The sequence below is a fragment of the Cygnus olor genome, chromosome 7 (assembly GCF_009769625.2).
Source record: "Cygnus olor isolate bCygOlo1 chromosome 7, bCygOlo1.pri.v2, whole genome shotgun sequence".
In the NCBI taxonomy this organism is placed as follows: Eukaryota; Metazoa; Chordata; class Aves; order Anseriformes; family Anatidae; genus Cygnus; species Cygnus olor.
Genome location: NC_049175.1, coordinates 31,020,544 through 31,035,393, shown reverse-complemented (window position 1 = coordinate 31,035,393; position 14,850 = coordinate 31,020,544). Strand labels below are relative to the sequence as shown.

At 39.7% G+C, this 14,850-nt stretch overlaps 1 protein-coding gene across 1 annotated transcript in view; it reads left to right on the top strand.

Annotated features, from left to right (window-relative positions):
• PDZD8 (PDZ domain containing 8) overlaps positions 1 to 14,850 on the top strand; it is a 57,754-nt gene that overhangs the window by 17,572 nt on the left and 25,332 nt on the right. Inside the window, exons 2-3 of the mRNA XM_040563287.1 lie at positions 2,128 to 2,250; positions 8,226 to 8,328. Coding sequence (XP_040419221.1) covers positions 2,128 to 2,250; positions 8,226 to 8,328 — 226 coding nt within the window. The remainder of the gene's footprint in view (positions 1 to 2,127; positions 2,251 to 8,225; positions 8,329 to 14,850) is intronic.

Sequence of the window (14,850 nt, the reverse complement as noted above, 5' to 3'; positions counted from 1 at the left end):
AACGGCAGGGCCTTATCAGTACCAAAAACTCAAATCCTTGCATTTGCAGCAATATCAGAAAGGTGGTGGTGATCTACTGGATCCTTTCTCCCTCCCTCCCAGAGCTCTTGTGTCAGCAGCTCGCTGAGGGGCCTGCTGGTGGTCGATGGTTGGTGGTTCCCAAGGGGAACCATCCATGGAAGATATTTTGGAGGCAGCACACAGATAGCTGCTGGTACTAATTGGAAAGTTGGGTGGTTTTTTGTTGTTTGTTTTGTGTTGCGTTCTTGCCTCTGCTCATGGAAATTAAGTTCTTCCTGTGCTGAAAATCAGAAAACCTACAAGTAATTACTGACCCCAAACTTGCATTATTTTGCAGTGCAGTTGTCTAACTGATGCTTTTTTTGCTGAACAGAGCAGAATCTTTGTTGGAGGGGAAAAATCAGCCCTAACAGAGGGAGTGCTGTTGCTTGTGCTGCACGTGAGAGCTCTGCGGCAGGTTTGTGCCCTGGCTCAGGGCAGGGGTGCCTGGGTCCCAAAGCAGCAGGGCTTCTTCCCAGTTTGTAGAGTGAAAATAGCACTGCTGGTGTCCCCCCCCCCTTGTAATTGTTACTATTCCTCTCTTTGCAGTTCTTGAATTATTAAAGGTTATAAGTAACATATCAAACTAGATCGTGTACGTGCATAAGGGGTATTTTGGGTTGGTGGTTTATGGTACAAGAGTACCGTAAGCCTGAACTGTGGCCTGTGTGATTTAATTGCTTCATATTTTTAATACACAAAATAATTGTATGTAGTATTTAAAGCTGAGTGTTTTGACTTGTCTGTCTTCATCCAGTCTTTTTTTTTCTGGAGGAGTTAATGAGGGAGAAACTTGGAACAAAATTAAAGTTAGAAATGGGATTGGATTTCAGTAAAATAACCGGAGTGTTAAGATGTACTTATTCACGAGGAGAACAAAAGAAGTCTCTTTCTCATGGCTTTGTCCGAGGCTGATGCTAGCACAAAAACTTAAGTGTCTCGAACCAGGGCGTCGGGCTCCCTCCTGAAGAGTGTGTCGACAGTTAAAGGGCGCTCCATTATTTATTTGGATTTCTGAAACTCTTCAATCCCGATCCATGTGACCGTTTCCTGAACATATTGTGATCTCTGAATGTGACAAGCAGATGCTTCTGATGGTTAAGCAAACAGTTTTTATGAAAGACTTCTTTCTTATGAAATGGCAGAGACGTCCTGCAGGCAGTGGTGCTCATCTTCTGCTGTTTGTGCGTCTTCCGAACAGAAATACTCGCTGGAAGGCTGGCGGTGACAAAGGAAAACCGGGCACTGGAAAGTGGTAGGAAACGAGCAATGAGTAAAAATGGAAAGCAGAGAGCCCCTGCAAGTGCTTTCTCATACACTTTGTGTAAATAGCAGTGCCGTTCCCATAACATATTTCTCTTTCCGAGGTCGGGGCCCTTGCTGCTGGAATCGCAGGGGCAGCGTGTGCGTGAGAGGGGCTGGGGCTGCAGCTGTGCGGCCTCTCCCCCTCCTGCTCCCCCTGCATCGCGGCCGTGTCCAGCCCTGAAACGGGGCCATTTAGAACTGAAAGCTGGATTTATGAGTCAGTGTATTCTTATCAGAAAGAGCTAGTTATGTGGTGAGATAACGGGTGTGAAACACTCGGTGTTTTGAACGTGAACTGCTTTCCCTGAGTCACATGCAGCGATGGGGGAAATAAAATTCAAGGAAAACTATTTAGTACCTGTATTTTCATTTTAATTCCAGAAAAGGGGAAAAAAAAGGCAATTAAATGTTTTTCACAAAATAAGAGAAGTATTAATCCTGGTAACTAAAGTGTTTGGGTTTTTAGGATGTATCAGTCTTCTTAAGTACAGCAGTGTTGTGACGGTTTAGGTTTTAGGGTCTTAGTATTTTTTCACCTTAGACCTGTTTAAGTCCTACAAAAAGGTCTTGTAATAAGATTCTCCAATCTTCTCCGTTCAGAAAGTGTTATTAACTTCTGCTTGTTCCTTTTGAGCAATAAATGTGCAGAAATTGAAGTTTTTCTCTCTTGGAGCATTAAAGATTCTTTCTAATCCCATTACCATTTTTTAAAGTTGTGGTAGTCCAATCTGTGTAATTTGAATTCTCTTCTGTATTTTTCAGGTTCAAGCCATTTTTTCCATTTCAAGTATCACTACCTGATGAATATGAAGATCGAGACCTCTGTATACAGGATTTTCTGTTGATAGAAGGTCGACTAAAAGTCACGTTAATTGAATGTACAAGGTACCTTCTGTGGTCTTTTGCTCATTCTTTATTAAGCAAGTACACACGTGTTTCTTAATTCGTAGTAATTATAGCTGTAAGCCTGTGCTGATTCAAGAAGTGGCATCTTTTGTTGTCCTGGAGCTTTAATCAAGAAATACATTTTTAAAGTAAAAAGGAACACATGAAAGCTGTAGCAAGTTTGAGGCAATTCTACAGTGTGTGTGTATGAACAGGGATTTCCCTTTATTTTGGATTTTGTCTGGTTAAACGCTAATGTGCCTCCTGTTCTTGTTTTTATTTGTTTGGCACTCCAAATTATGAATCTCTTTCAGGACAATATAAATGTTGTAATTATCATATTGTATGGTGTTGCAAGCACAGGGAAGTAATTGTTTCACTGTTTTACTCAGATCGATCCAAATAACTCTTACGAGGCATTATTTGTCTTTGTTTTGAACAAAATAATGGAAAGAAAGAAAATGTACCTCCTTCGTTTATTGAAGAGAAAATTATTCTCTTTAAAACTGGACAAAAGGTATGCAGATGTGGTTTGGTTTTGTGGGTTTTGTTTGGTTTTGTCAGACCTTTTAATTCTTGGTTTATGGTAGATCTTATCTTTGTGGTGCTTAGGCTTTGATCTAGCCATGTGCCATTCTGCTCTTTATGAACTAAACCTCTGGTTTACAATGTGTTTTTTTAACTAGCTTTTTCATTACTTATATTACCACGTGAGCTCCTTTTTGCTTTTTTTTCTTGTAGCCTTGTACAACCATGTCGGAACTTTATTTGCTCTGATAATGCCTTTTATCAGTGCTATTTACCCATCGCAACAAGCTTATTTCTAGATGATGATCTGCTTATGCTTCTTGTTTGGTCTTTCTTGATTGTGTTGGTCACAAGAATGATTTAATTTTTGAGGGTGAAAAAAATGCTGCTTACCTGTTTTCCTAGATTTGTGATCAGTTTCCTATGAGTACACCAATAAAGTGAAATGATTTGATGCATTCCTTGGTTGTTAGGAGCGTTTCTTCTTCATCCCCACTGAATAAAGGAACTCAAGATCTCTCTATAGACAGATTCCAATTTCAGTCCAATAGTGTGTTTGCTTTTATTATAATAGGGCCCAAAATAACTCTTTAAGTTACATGCAGTTGTTCTTGGTTTGGAAAGTCACTTTAAAATACCGTGTCTTTCCTGCATCTGAAATACTGTGTGCAACATTGCCAACGTAACAGTAGTGTTCTGTTTCTTTCCGTTACCTTCTAGAAGCCAGATTGCTCAGTTTGACATCATCAGCTGACCTCTCAGTATTTTCAGCTGTCACAGATGCTTATCAGATGGCAGAGAGAGGATGCAGTTGCTGGCTTGTCAGGCCTTTTGAGCTTCAGGTCTGATTTAATCTATTTTATGCAGTTTGGAATTTCTAGATGCGCTCTTGAAAGCTGTATGAACAGACACATCTCAGTCTACATGGCTGACTTTGGTCCTATAGTAATTCCTCAGATCTTCCAAGTTGTTCCATCCTTTTTTGAACTTAAACAACCACAGCTGCTGTCTGTAAAATACCCCTGTAGATGAATATTCTTGCTTGCTTTGCACCTGAAGACATTTGTGAGGTAGAAGCTGAAAGGCACAGAGAGGACTTTGGAAGTAGAGGAAGAAATACACAATATGTACAAAAGTAACAATGTCACAATTTCCCTTTTCATAACTATGGCATGTGGAGGCTGTCCGGGGCTGTTTGCAAGGTTTCTTTTGCAATACCACTCTGTATGCTGACATGCAGAGGGTTTTTCACCAACATCTGCTGCTGGGACCTCTGCGGACCTGTTACAGTCCCTGCTGGCGTGCTGGGACTTCGCCCTGAGAGCCTTCCAGGGAGCACTGTGACCTGATACCGACTGAGCATTGCTTCATTTCCCCAAACTTCTTAGTTCTTCACCTAAAGGTGCTTTGAGGTCACTAAACTCAAGAGCCTCTTCCATCATAGGCAGTTTCTGTGTGAGCGAATTCATAGCAGAATGGTTGTCATCTCCTAATGAGAACCGTCATCTGGAGGGGGTTACCTGAAGTTTTCTTCCTTGGCAATCTTTCCAATTCCAGAAATGAAAGATCACCTTGACTTCTGTATGTTTCTCAGTTTTGCTCAGTGCCTGAGGATGTTTTTGTATTCTGTCTCAACATGGTAGCTATGGCAGAGCTGAGTGATTTAAGCTTTGCTTTGGTCCTTACATGGAGTAGTAGCCTTCAGTTGCTGTTTTCATGTTCTAAACAATTAAGTCTTGAACGACAGCAGTGAAACTATAGAGATAAAACATCTTGCGAACTCTTTGTATGTTAGAAATGTCTAGCTTAATTTCATTTTGTTCTTCACATATACAAATGCATACTTCTTGCGCTTTTTTCTAATCACCACCCAAGTTTCCTTGTTGTCACTTTATTGAAAGAAAATTTTTGTGTATTTTTTACATGAGATTGTTGAAAGAATGGAAACTTCACTGGTGTAAATAACATTTTACAATTTTTGTCTAACCTATTGAAAACATGTTTTTATGATTGTAGCACCTTCAGAGAATACTTTTGTTGCAAAAATGTTATCTGTAGGTGAAAACATTGTACGACGTGATGGTGACAGTTTCTTCTATGAAAGAGAAAGGAAAAACAAGTTAGACTAACAATTGCATCCTTGCCTTAATTTTTTTAGGGAGAGAAAAGAACAAAGCAACACGCTGTTAAATCTCCCCATATGACTTTTTAAAGGTACTCTGTGAAGAAAGTCTTAAATCCTGTCAACTCTTACTATATTAAGCAGAATATTCTTCTAAAACTGTGCCACAATGTGGGCTTTTAAAATGAACATTTGTTTTAATAACCTTTGTGGACAGGGAGACTTTTCCTAAGACAGTCATTTTGTAAAACACTGCAGTGTGTACCTGAGACTGACATGTTAGGTTTGGAGTTTTATGTTTATTTTTTTTCCCTTTTGCCTTCAAGTGGACTTCGTGCAGCAGTATGTGGATATTGAATCTGCTTTTGACATTCTTAAAATTCAGGAAATATTCTGCTTATTTTGACTCCAAAACTATTTGCAAATAAAAGGGGCACAGTTGAAATTAAAAATAAGTTTAAAAAAAAAGTTTAAAAAGAAAAAAACCAGGAAAAAGTTGTAAAGGAAATATATTGAGCTTGCTTTTATGTACCTGGTAATAAATAACGTTACTATAGATTGGTGTGTACTTTGCACATATGGGGTTCTTGTTAGATTTGCATATCAACCCTTCAGCATCACCCCACAAAAAGCAGCCAGCTTGATAGTCCTTCTACTCATCCTCCTCTCCTGGAGACGTAGAGACAGGCCAAAGTCCTCAGGGCTTCGATCAGCCCTAAGGGGTGAGACTGCCCCCACCTCGGCCCGTTCTGCTGCCTGCCCTCTGTCAGAGGGCCTCCTGTAACATTTGGGATCCGCACGGTGCTGGGACAGCCCTAAGCTGCTGCTGTTCGTGGCTGCTCTGCTGAATCGCTCTGCTCTGCCTTGTGCTTACCCGAGGGTATCCCATGTGGAGTTAGGGAAGCAGTAGAAATCCTTCTGTATACCTATTTTAATTACTCAGGCAGTAACTTAACCATATTTTCTTACTGGTTTAATTTTTGCTTGGGCTATAAACTTTGTTTCAGGGTGTCTTTCATACAGTGTTTTATACTGGTTTATAAATCTTACATCTGTGGAGTACACAGTAATGTGCATTTTAATATGCAGTTGTTTGGGGTGTGCTGTGGTGCAATTGTAATCAGTCTTTATCTGCAGCTGCGTTGGAGAACACAGCATGCTGTCAAAGATGTTATTCAAACAAAAACTTCCTTAGTGTTGTAGCAGTTAAAATTTCCTCTTTGTCTTCCTGAAACTGGAAATGGGATTCCAAACTTCAGCCCATGGACCAGGACTGCTCTTTAAGTGTGTATTTTTGCTATGATACGTTTCTTCAAGTAGGGTGTTGGAAGCCTAATGTAATGTGAAATCTCATTGTTTGTTTTCTGTGCACCTTTGATGTTATGGTTGTAATTGAAAATCATTTTTTTCCAGTTGTGATGTATCTCCTGTCCTAGTTCTTGTACGTTACTTGTCACCAGTACAGGACAGATAAATAGCTGCTGCGCTGGTATTTTAGAGGGACAGCAAGGACTCCTGGAAGATCACTGTTCATAGTTTTGTCCATCTTTCTATATCTCTCGAAGTGCATTAACCATCTCTATCTTTGATCAGCTGCATTTTTGTTCTCCCCTAACCCCCCTGACCCACTGTGCTTCCCTCCTTTGCAAAGCAGGAGAGAGAACTTCTGCTGTCCTGTCGGAATGAAATGCAGCGTGTGCAAGCAATGACCAACTGTGGAAAAACTTGACTGCACTAGCTGGTGGCGATGAGTTGCAGTTGACACAGAAGAAAAAGCGCATTATTCAAAAGCAACTACTAAAAGCAGAATAGAAAAGCCATAAAGGGTTGCTGAGGGTGGCTTAAAAATAAGCAAAGAAGGTGTGAGCTGGTCAGTCTAAGTAACCCTGAACAAGCTTAGTCTTGGCCAGACAAAGTACCCGATCGGTTGGTTCTGAGACTGGATTTCTGCTTACTGTAATCAAATCAATAGCGTCTAGACAAACAAGTGCTGAAGGTCAAGCTGGAAGTGAGGCTGACAGCTGCTCTTTGCAGTGCTTCAGTAGAGAAGAGATGGGGAAGCACGCAGACTCAACGCCTGAGGCTGGCAGCACAGCGTGCAGCCACAAAGCTGGCACTGGGTACAGCAAATACAAGTGTGCTGGGCACCAGCCCAGGTGTAGATGTAGAACTGAGTATCTGCAAGGATCTTCGCCTACAGTCTCGCTCCATGTAATCATGTACTCAGCTAAAAAGCAGTTAAATTATTCGTAGAGAGACGTACAAAAGGAATACTTCTTTCATTCCCCTTGCTTTAATGCAAGCTAGAGAACTGTTGTAGACAGAGGTGCGTTACCTTGGGATTGGTTTAATATTACCAATTCCAGTTGCTGAAAAAAGTTGCTTTCAATTGTTTTTACTTAATTTTCAAAGGATATTTAATACATATCTCCATATCTAAAAGTCCACAAACTTTGTAATTATAAATACTTAACCTAGAAACATTCATTAAGAACATGAAAATGAACAGAGGAAATTGCTGGGATTCGATTACGACTTTGGTCTCCATCATCTAAAGAGTTGTGTAACAAATCTCAATCATAAGTAAGCTAGTTTGGATGAAAGCTTAGATATGTTTATTTTGAAGTTTTCTATATGCATTTGGCAAGGACCGTTTCTAATAGCTCTCTTGGAAGAGCACAATTTATCTGAGGTTTTTATTCCAAAATATTTATGTGCTTCCAAGTACTGTGAGATAAACTGTGTACAACTTCAGTGCTTCCCACACACCCCCTCTTATAGCGCTGTTACCTAACTGAAAAGCTTCGTAGCCTTCTGGAATAGAATAAGATGCCTGAAGAACCACCTCTGTTTGTTAGGAAATAGTTTACTGCTGACTGTGTATTTGTGACTTTACTACTACAGTAACACTCTCTCTCCAACCAGGGAAAGCTGTTGTATGTTGTGAAGTTTAGAACTAGAGCGAAAGACTCTTGTGTCTGTAACTGCTTTATTTTATAAGCTATTCTTTTACAGAAAAATACTAATCTGCCAACTTAAACACTTAAAAAAAAAAAAAAAAAAAAACACCCCTTCCTCCCTCTAACACCCCCCAAAGCCATTTTAAAATGATTTTAGATACATGTAGAATACTTCCACTAGAGGGTGGCAGTGCCTTGCATTTTGTGAAAGGCTGTGCATTTGGAATCACTTATGTATGGACTTCTGTATCTGTACACATGGAAAATAGTAATGGGGTGTATAGAGGGAGAACACTGAGTTTTATTTATGATATTTGGGATGTATACTAGTATTACAATTCTTACCGTAGGCTTTTCTGTTTCAGGTTGCTTATATTTGGATCCTATGAGAGAGAAACAAATGTTCATTGCACAATGGAGCTGAGCAGTAATGTTTGGGAAGAAAAATCAAGGAGTTCCATTAAAACGGTAAAAAAAAAAAAAAGTTTAATCTTTACATATTGCAGTATGTTTTATGTTCTTAATACATTGCCTAGAAAGAATGTATCTTTTGAACAACCAAATGGGTGATTTAGCAGGAAGAAAACCGTAAAAATATAATGGACCAGTTACTATTTTTTAATTCATTGTCAGATCAGCATGCTGAAAATGTACCTGATTGGAGCATATTGATTATCAGCTGTACAAATGCATTAAAACAATCAGTGTAAATGATGTATTTTGTAGGCCTGTTACATTTGAGTGAGGCAATGAAAAACAGTGAATGAAACAATGAAAACAGTGAAGGAGATTTATCTGTCTTTCACTGGGCAGTAGCGTATTCCCTTCTGACACAGGCATTGAAGATTCATGTGACCAGAGGGTTACTCATTTGACTGATTTCCTCCTTTGTCTACATTTTGACAAAATGCAGAGGGAATTGCTGTAGGTCTCTCGTTTTTTAAGAGCATACGAATCTTCCCAGGTCTGCTGAAGAAAAATACTTTTAGAGGTGTCTGCAAGTACAGAAAGTGGCAGTATTAGTGGTATTGTATGTTAGTCTTTATTATCATACTTGATAACACGAGTTCAGCAGCATAGAGCCTACAAATTGCATTTCTCTTCTTTTGTGTATGTGGGAGGATGAGTTGCCTGTTTTTCCCCTCAAACAAGAGATGCAATATATGAAAGAGCCTTTAAATTTCACATTAGTGATATTGTGGTAGTCATCAAATGGAATTGGGCTTATGCTGAGCAGTAAGTACTGTGCCTATTGAAAACAACAGAAGCTGTATGAAGCCAGTTGTTAAGATAAAAAGAAATCACCGCAACGAAAATCAGTGTCCTGCGTTTTACCCTCTGCTGTCTGAGTGCAACTAGCTTAAGCCCTGTGCCTTCACTGCATCAGACTGGAGTTCTGGAGATCTGCAGTGTTGTCTGGATGCAGCAACCAGAAGCCATTCAGCACCTCCTTCAGTTTCTGCAGTTAAATTCCATTTTGTGGTGTTTTTAAAACTCCTAGCGACAACTGCTATGGTATTTGTTTTGAGTATACAGTGTAGTACCCAAAAATACTGTTTTGGGTGTATTACACAGTAAGTATTTTCTGTGGACTGGGTCTTGCCTAAAAGGATGCATGGCTGAGCAGCAAAGACAACTGCCTCTTGTCGTAGCTGATGCACTCTCAGTTGAGTGAAAAACTTGATGGGTGGAAAGGATGCACTCTTACTTCCCTAGCCCTCTCGAGCACTTGGTTGCAATTAGCTTTCTGAGCACAGCATGGGGGAGGCAGGAGGGGAAGGCACAAGTAGGGAGTCAGGAGCTGGTGCACAGGCAGAGAAACTTCAGAGAGCTTTCTTGGAGCCTGGGTCAGCAGCCAAACATCATGGGAACCAGTAGCGGCTCAGGACTATGTTTTCTGGAGTTCTCTGTCTTGGCCACCTCTGTACCCCCTCCAGTCAGAGCTGTTTAGCCACATCGGTTCTCTGAGCTGCCTTACTGCATGATAGCTGCAGTGCCAGCAGAAAGAGGAGGAAAGGTGTGTGGGGAAAGGAGAGAGGGATGATGGCAGCTTAAACTAGTGTCAGCTGCAAAGCATCGCACCGCCAGAGGTGTTAGGGAGCATAATGGGTTGCAGTGGTCCTGAGAGGATTTACTGAGTTCAGTTAACCCTAGAAGTTGCAAGATTTCATTGAGTCACTAGGCAAGGTAGAGGTTTGGGGTAATTTATTTTCAGATCTTTTTGTTTAATTTTGCTTAACTTCTTCTGGTTTGCTTTATTCTACCTCTAAAGATTTAATTCTGTGTGTATGATTGCATAAGGATAATGCAATTCAGCCCTAATAGTCTGGCCAGTTCATAGTTTTAGCCTATTCCTAATAGCAACAAATATCTCAAAATTTTCAAGAAACAGGCAATATTGTCAGTGTTTAGAAAACCATTTCAGGGTCTGCACCTAGTTCTGATACTAATTTATCTATCTGAATGACCCCTTTGTGGGAACAGTCCGAGTGTGAAACCGTGCACACATTTCCAGGGTTGGTGCTCTAGTAGTTACGGTGGCAGTGCGCTGATTTAACGTTGTACTCTGGACAAACTGATTTGGGCTAACGTATAGGTTATCTTGAGTAGCAGTATCAGGATGTGTCCTGTTGCTCTTCTGCTAGCAGACAGTGTGGCGCTGTGTGTTCCTGACAGCAGATGGCAGTAGGACTAAACTTAAACTGATGGCAGGCAGAAAGACGGGTCCTGTTTAAAATTATCCTAAAAAAAAAAGTGCTCAGGCTGAGACTCTCAGCTCATCTTCTGTTTGAGCACCTAAAATGAAATGGCAGGCTTTCAAAATTTCAGTTTTTGGTAATACGGATTGCAATGTGCAGAAGTTTAAGTATCTGTGTTCCAGTTCTTCATTGCTCAGTCGCTGCCTGCCAGAGAGCCCAGACTCCAGATCTGCGTTGCTGACCCTCAAGCTATGCTGCCAGTATGACGAACTCGCTGTGTTCAACTGCCCTGAGCTTCAGGCCACCAAATAGGTGACTGAACTTGAAGGTCCTGATTTTGAAAGTCTTGCTATGGTGGAATACAGCACCTGTAAGTTAGCACCTTACAAAACTGTGTTGTTTTTCAGCTTCAGTTCACCAGATGCAGGGAAATCGCAAAAGTCTCTTTTCCTTGGGAAAAGACTTTAAATATGCAAGTTAAGTTACAAAATATTAGTAGATCTGGCTGGGAGGCAAGAGAATTTGCCAAGCCCCTCAATTAAGTGAGGAATGTTGCTAACATACTTAAGATGGGAACTTAGTTATTTTTCTGAGTAATTGCAACTGTATGAATATCTTGGTAATATTAAATCCTTCTTTTATTGCCCTTGTGTGCAATAATTATTTGAGATGAAGTTGCTGGAATGAATAATAGGTACGAAAACTATGGAGGAGAAATAATAGACTAGGTTGAAGTGGGAAATAGTTAAATAGGTTCTGGCTGAAAAGTGTCTGTAGTTTGTAATGGTGTCATACAGGCACCATTCATCATCTTCATCATTCAGAATTCATCATCTGAGTGATTGCACTCAACAGCGTTCTCGAGGAAAATTCTCATAGCTTCCTGCACTTATTAGCATTTTTATTTTTTTATTACGTTAGTGATAAAAGATTAGACAGGCTTAATACTTCGTAATGAATTTGGTGAGACTTTAATCTGATCCCATTATTTATGGAATATTAGTAGATGTCAAAATTGGTTTTTGAAAAGAAGGTGCTGTGTTATTGATTCTAGATTATTTCTGAAGTGTCTGTTCTAATACGAAGGTGTTTCTAGAGAGATGATTTGGCACATTCCCATGTGACACAAGTAAACATTCGTAAATACCTTAATTAGTAGTGCGTGCTGCTGGAATTAACGTTAATCACTGCATTGCTATGTAAAATTTATTTATGGACAGGATGTAGTAATTAGACAGCATTTAGCAACATTGGATTAGTAGACAGGTGTTCCATAGCTAAAAATTTAGATATATCTTTAAATAATGGGCAACGTGTGCATACTGTGACAAGTTTGTGCACCTTATTGGGTGTAAGAATGTAGAGTAATGGGAGAAAGGTTCTCAGTTATGAAGCAAAATGCATCTGCTCTGTGATTTCTCTTGTCTGTCTTGCCCCTTTTCATAAGGGAAATTCAGGAGCACAAGATAATTACTTCTGATTTTGAAATGATCACATCACATACTCAGAAAATTTGAGGGAACACCTTTAAATTCTGGTGGCAAGGACGTTGCTCCTTGAGGTAGCACTGTAGGAATGGCTGCACTTCCCTGTTCTTAAAGGCAGTAAGTGTTGGGGGGAAAACCTGCTTTGAGGGTTGTTTTTGTTGTTATTTGGGCTTTGTTTGTTTTTGAAATCTCTTCTGTGAATGCAAACATTAGCAATGCAGGAACTTCATTTTATGTTTTGCAAATGAAATATTTCTGTCTAAAATGCTACATCTGATAGCCCATAGGACTATGCCTTTGCAGCAGTTCTTAGAAGCACACAAATAACCTCTGAAGTAGCATAATATACAGAATTGAAGAATTCAGATGTGTCCCACTACATTTTAGGAATTTCGTTTGAACTTTTCTCTTATTCACTCTGAACATTCAGAGCTTAACACTGGAGTAGTTGAAGGGGAAGACCACTGGCCTCTGCCTCTCAGTATTACACTGAATTTGTGTGTGTCTATACATATATAGGCTATGATCTTCTCTGTTTTTGGGGGGGTTATTTTGACAGCTATGGACTTTTACTGGTAAATTTAATGGTAACTTTGAAATTGCTGTAGGCAGGCTTTTTTAATAAAAAATTGTGATAAAAACAAAGGGATATTTCTCAGCCTTTCATAAAACCAAATTTCCTTTGTCAGGGATTAAGGGAACCTTACAGGTGTTCCAGTAGAGTGACATATGAATGTAAAATGAGAAATAATGTAGATCAAATCCAGCACCTTCTGAAATGAATTGCCTGAAGATACTAAACAATAATGTCAAAATTTGAAGCAACTGTGAAATGTTAATTTGTAAATACACGGAGTTAAATGCCTCACAGTTGGCATTTCAGTCTGCTTATTTAAGTCTGCCATTTCAACATTTAATCCTATCAAAAGAAAGGAGGAGGATTAAAGCAAGCGAAGCTTTTTCAAAATGTCACTTTTTATGAAAATTCATGATCTTGTAAAATTTGACAATATTTGTAAATACAATGGGGAATAGTTCTGAGATTTGTGCCTTACATAATATTCTGTAATCCGTCTTTCAAATAAACTTGAAGGCCATCAGGATTTTTTCTGGCTCATCCTGAACATTTAAGCTTTTTTGACTGGAGGCTTAAGAAGGCTTCTCTGTTATTTAATGAGACCTTCTGGGGAAGTGCACTGCAGTGCTTTGCAGAGACATGGATATGAACATTAAAACAAAAGCAAGCAAAAAAATTTTTTTTTTGGTACATGTATATTCAGGTAGTTTAGAATAAGGTATCATCAGTGTAGTTAAAGCCTGACCTAATATTTATTGCCTGCTTGTAAAAACCATTCATAAGATATCATATACTGTGTTCTTGGGCATGCGTACCCTCACGTGGGGGTTACAGTGGTTAAGAAGCAGAGCTCTCCACACTTCACTGCCTCTGGTAGCAGCCAGCATGAAATGCATCGAGTGCATCCAAGTCGGTAATACTCCTTACGTGTGCTTTTCTCCCTGTGTCCAGGCTTGAAGTCATGGTCCTTCCTAGGTTTCCTCAGAGGGGTCGGAGTTCTGCAGAGGTTCTGATTGCCTGCAGTGAATATGACTTTCTCATTTTCAAATTGAAAATGATGGATAAAAAGATTAATGAACAAAATAACACGAGAGAAGAATCTGTTAGGAGCAGGGCTTATGCTTTTTGGTGGTTGTGCTTTCCTGGCCCCCAGCTCTTGCTTCAAAATGTTATAACAGAAATCATCCACGTTAGTCAAACCTAGGGCTTGTTCAGCTTGCGGACCCTTGTTCAGCTGGGGTGTTCCAAATGCACGTTTTGCAGGGTGTTGTACTCTCTGCAAGCAAAGTACTGACCTTTCTATTTTATTTTTTAATTTGAAAAAGGTACAAGCCTTTTAGATGGCTCTTAGGTGAATTCATCTCTGAGAACCGACTGTTCTTGGACAAAATGTCCATTAAAAACTGAGCTTTGTCTTCTGTTAATGTTGTTTACTACACTGATAAGCAACATTCATTTTAGCAGTGTATTTTTGCTTTGAAGCTTGTTCACATAATAAGCAACCTGTAGTACATACTTGTTAACTTGTAGTTGTCTTCCATATCCGAATAGTACCTAGTTTGAATAGAAACTGCAAGATTGTCTGATAATACTTGTTAATTGCAACTTCACATTTAAAATATAAAACTATTAAGTCAATGCAACTTGATCTCTTTTCCTTAAAAATGCTAGTAACACCTAAGCCAGCGCCCTGGTTTAGTGTATTACTGTCCTGAATTTTTTGTATTCTTCTCATCTGGTCCAAATATTGGATGCAGGAAAGAGTTTTAAGTACTTCTCACAGCAGCTGTGTTTCTCATTTGCGAAGAAATTGATTTACAGTGATAGCTGATCTTGCTAAATAAATAGATGTCTGATGCATGAAAGCTAACCTTGTTTGTATAAACGGTGTGGCCCATTGTACGAGAGATAACAGGGCTTTATTGACCAGAGTAAACAGAATGGTTTCTGGGCAGTTCAGTGCATTTCTGGAAGGACTTTCTAAACTCTGTTGTTCTGCCCTGTTGCAAAGCTCGGCAGCCAGGCGGGCGGCTCGGTCCGGGGGCTGTTGCACAGGGGGGTGGCAAGTTAAGGACCCTTCTCTCTTTGAAGTGTTCATTAGTGAACCATCCCTCTGAGTTCTGCTTCCTGAAGGTCATCATTTCCAAAGGTAGGTGTTCGGTTTGGGAGTGTGTTTGACAGTGTTATTTTAGGTATGCAGCTTCCAAACTCTTTAAAACTAGAAGCC